We start from the raw sequence: 4,523 nt of genomic DNA on the forward strand, positions 1-4,523 counted from the left end.
TACATGATGAAAAAAAAAAAAAAATCTACCATCAAAATAACAAGCAATTTAAAAATGTAACTTCGAGATTGATTAAAAGGCAATTTTATTATGAAATCAATTAGTATCTCGATTTTATTATCATTATCAAACACGATGGCGCATATTCTACATTTTGATAGAAAGATACAAAAGTTGAGCTTTCTCAAAAACTCTTTCAACTTATGAAATGAAATGTTTGGTGGTACATGGAAAATGATTCGAGATCAAACAAAAATAATCTTAAGGGTAGTCTTCCGGTGACACCTTTTCACTGATCGTAGATCCAAATTGTGGGCCACCTTTCCTATATGAAATAAGGAACTCAATAGGGTATCCCTTCAGCTTGTGAGGAACAATCCCAAGATCGTTGAAAGTCAAAGCTGCAGAATTTTCATCAAACAAAAAGGATGTGGGACATATGAAGGTAAAAAAGAATAATGTCTTGAAAAGGACTACGGCTTCAAGGACCGGATAATAAGTTTTAAGGAACTTACCATTCTCTGAAACAACAGTATCGTTAGTCAAAGCATTGATCTCATCCAAATTGAACATGTTAGGAGTGGGCAGCGGAAAAGGAACCTTGTTTAGAAGAGCTTCCCGTGGGGTTGCTAATGCCTGAAATCACACATACCAGACGATGTTAACATTTAATTTAACCGAAGCACACTATATGAACTCTCAACACCTAACCTAGTATCTGTCCAATTGTCCCCCAGTTAAGGTAGTGGTCACTCCAAAGCTAAAACGAAAAATGGACCAAGTGGCTAGTAATCTTTCAAATAAAATAAAAAAATATAACTGATCCGCTGCTTGGATACTAATGCATGACACAGAATTACACAGTGAAGCAATGTAAATCCATGCAAGATTACAAGTTCTAAAGGTTTGAAATTTTAATTTTATGGAGATGACCAAATCTTCTTTGTTCTGAGAACCATTTGCTTGTCACCAGATACGATTTCCCAGTTATGCATTTCAACAACAGATGGGACTGGATGAATTAAACCGGCCGAATCCAGCATGCACAAATTCTCTAAATTTAGTGACACTAAGAATTGTGCACTAAATTTCGAGCAAAAATTAACCCAGCATGGTCAAAGTATTTATCATCAACAACCTTTTCCAATGCTAAGTAGACAATTACTCGAACAATGAAGTGATGAAAATACCTTGGCAATGGGAAAAGGCACCTTAACATATCTTGGCCATTCTCGGATTGTGTCATACATAAGCTCTGCCTGCAATTTACAAAAGATAACAATCATCATTTCAACAGTTTCTTCTTCAAGATGTTCCCAACACCGTATCTCTTGTAGTGACAATCTGAAATATAAATAGCATGAAATAAAAAGATTTAGAGGTTACCAATTCATGTATAGTAAAAATTTCTGGACCGCCTAGTTCATAAATCTTTCCCATGCTAGTGCCATCATCCTTCAAGGCTGTTGTTAATGCACCCGCAACGTCAACAACATACACGGGCTGGATTCTGCAATAATTGTGTTTGTCAGACCAAAAATCAAGAAACATGCACTTCATTGTTAATCAGCTGCACCACACTCAAGACAATTCACTTAGCAAAGATGATTGAAGCTCAGAATAAATTCTCCATAAATATGTACATACTTGGTGCTGCCATCCCCAATCAATGGAAGAAAGCCATAATTTTTTGCAAAATGAGCCCATCGATTTAAAATTCGATCCTCTGTACCAACCATAACAGCAGGTCTCAATATTGTAGCCTGTAGAGGTAGAAGTTAGGAAGTCTGATATTAATCCTCTTGCAAGATAGCAAAGCATGAAAGTTCCCTATCTACTATTTTTTTGGTGCGAAAATGGCCATACATGTTTCAACTGTTCAAGTACAAATAGTTTTAAGGGGAGAACCACCCTTAAAAGCTAGTTGTTAAGGAGAAACAACCACTCTCCTTAAATACAATATCAAGCATCTCATACTACTTGACGTGAGACTTACGGCACCTGAAAATATACCCAAGTCCCTAACAGACCAATTCACTGTTGATAGAGATTGATATCATAGCATTGCTACCTTTTAAACATGTCTTCAGATTTAATATATACACTTCAACCCATTTAAGTAAAGTATATCTGATAATTTGATAATTAATTAGAATATAAATTTCTTTTATATGTGAATGGAAAAGATCAATAACTGAACAGTCAATAGTCAACAGGGAAAAATTTTACTTAGGTTCTTTACATTGCCAGGTTGGCTTTTCTAGCTCTAAGTCTCAATTATTTAGAATTGATTTTTTTTTTATATTGATTTTTTTAATAAAAATAATCAGTTCATTACAAAAGCTTTTAGAAAATACGGCCTTTTTGTCCAGCTTCTTTGCGAATGAGAAGTGCAATATCTACTCCAATTGCATCTCATAAATGCACTAGAAACAATTAGTTTAGCCTACATAGTCAAAAGCTATATTGTACCTCCGGCAACTCCCTTAAAACTGCTTCCTCAGCAGCTGCTTTAGCTCTAAGCATCTTGGATGGGGATGAAGGAGAAGCCCCTAAGCATGAAACTTGAATAAATCTCATGATACCACCATGCTCCTTGGAAATCTGCAACAATTTGAATTTACTATTTAACAAATAACACAATCAGAAAATACAGATATTCAGACTAAACAAAGCAATTTCAAAATTCGCAAGGCTCCATATTGGGTCACTTTATATTCACTAAACTTAAATTGGCGTAAACCTTAGAACTAAGAGCATACCCCTTAAAGATAGCCCAAATAGCTTGCATGAAGTTCCTGGTAAACAGCTCTGAATTTCTCCATTTAATATTTCCTCAAGCTAGCTCATGTTATAACATAGTATGCCAATAAATTTCAATAGCTTGCATAACATAGTATGCCTTGATTTTTCTCTTTTCTCAAAATGCCCATCAACATCCTCAATTTCCAGCTAATAAGTGTATTTGTTAACAGCCGTTAAATTAATTTTTATAAACTTTAGAATGGTTTATTGTTATCGCAAATGCAAATGAACAAAAATAAACAGACATCTAAGTATATACTCCGTGTCTTTACCCAAGATAAGCACACACAGGGAATAAAAGAAAATAGGTGTAAATGACAACTTTTAGCTGTTAACATGATGTTATATAGGATGAGAGCAAAAGTAAATGATTGTACCATTGCAAGTTTCTCAGCCATGTGATGGTGTACTTCCTCAAAACCGTAGTTTCTAGTCTCATGATCCCTTCCTGCCAGCAACCAACCCAGCTAGAGTAAGTAGTTAAAAGCTCTAATTTTATAAAATTTAAGGTGCAGAATTAAATGAGAATATGCATAATTGCATACCAATAAGATTGATAACAACATTGGCCTTTGCCATCACGGCTTTTATTGAACTTTCATCTCTTGGGTTGTACTTCATGGGTACAATCTGTTCATATTAACCACCAGCAAATTAACACAAATACCATAAAAAAATAACGCATGTATATAACACCATTAGCTTTTCCATTCAAACCAAAACGGAAAATGACACATGCCATTTAATGTATAAAACTATTTTCTTAGGCTACCTGTCCTAAATCCCCCATCAGTTTGAGATGACGGTGACTATCTTCAGAGCCTCGGAAAGGAACTAGGACTTGAGATCCCATTTTAGCTAGAAAACAAGAATGAAATGCAATAAGATTTAGGTCGGAAAAGGAGAACTTAATAGAATTTACTCTACAATATTTTATCTACAGAACAAGTACTTAAGATATTTTGTCTTCAAAACAACAATCTGGTAAGTTTTTCTCTGAAACAATCATAAACCCAAGAAACTCACCTAGTTGTTGAACAACATATCGGCCTAGGAATCCAGTTGCTCCAAAGACTGTAGCAATAATGCCACTGTTAACAGAATTGTTTTCAAGCATCAGTTTCACTACCTATAAGCTGTATAATCTAACAAGACTACTTTAGAATCACATCAAGCTCTTCCAAAACATTAACCGAAAGTATGAAATAATCAGCAGTAGAGAAGTTAAACCACAAAATCTCGTCTAACCTAAAAAATTTTAGCAATTAGAAGATTTTTGTTCTCCATAAGATATCCCTACTCTATCAAGGTCACATTAAATATATTCCTTAGTTCATACTATGGAGTTTTATTTCAAAATTATTAATCTTCCCACATATCCTACCAGACATTCATAATGCCAAAGATTATATACAATATGTAGACAGTGTAGTCCTTCTTCAAGAGTTAAACATGAAAAACATACTACTTGCCACTGCACGCAAACAATACAAAAAATTTAAAATATATGAACATCTGCTCATCCCATGAACACCTCACTGGAAAGCTCAAAACTCTTGTAAACAGTACTTTAAGGGCACTTCTTTTTTCTTTTTCATAAAAGTAAAACTATCTATTTCCTTAATTAAATACCACCTAAACTCGAGATATATTTTTAATAAGTAACTGATAACATAATAATATATATATTCTGACTTGAGTTTAAAAATTATGAATAA

General features: G+C 34.1%; 1 protein-coding gene across 1 annotated transcript; it reads right to left on the reverse strand.

The window, feature by feature from the left end:
• On the reverse strand, positions 69-3,896 carry LOC107625094 (NADH dehydrogenase [ubiquinone] 1 alpha subcomplex subunit 9, mitochondrial; the record flags this gene model as incomplete). Its single annotated transcript, XM_016327665.1, is given in 10 exon segments — positions 69-401; positions 516-636; positions 1,191-1,259; positions 1,387-1,510; positions 1,648-1,763; positions 2,473-2,604; positions 3,183-3,253; positions 3,351-3,435; positions 3,578-3,663; positions 3,832-3,896. Coding segments are annotated over 10 exon segments (1,009 nt in total), but the record flags the coding sequence as incomplete, so codon positions are not given.

Source organism: Arachis ipaensis, chromosome B02 (genome assembly GCF_000816755.2).
Source record: "Arachis ipaensis cultivar K30076 chromosome B02, Araip1.1, whole genome shotgun sequence".
NCBI lineage: Eukaryota > Viridiplantae > Streptophyta > Magnoliopsida > Fabales > Fabaceae > Arachis > Arachis ipaensis.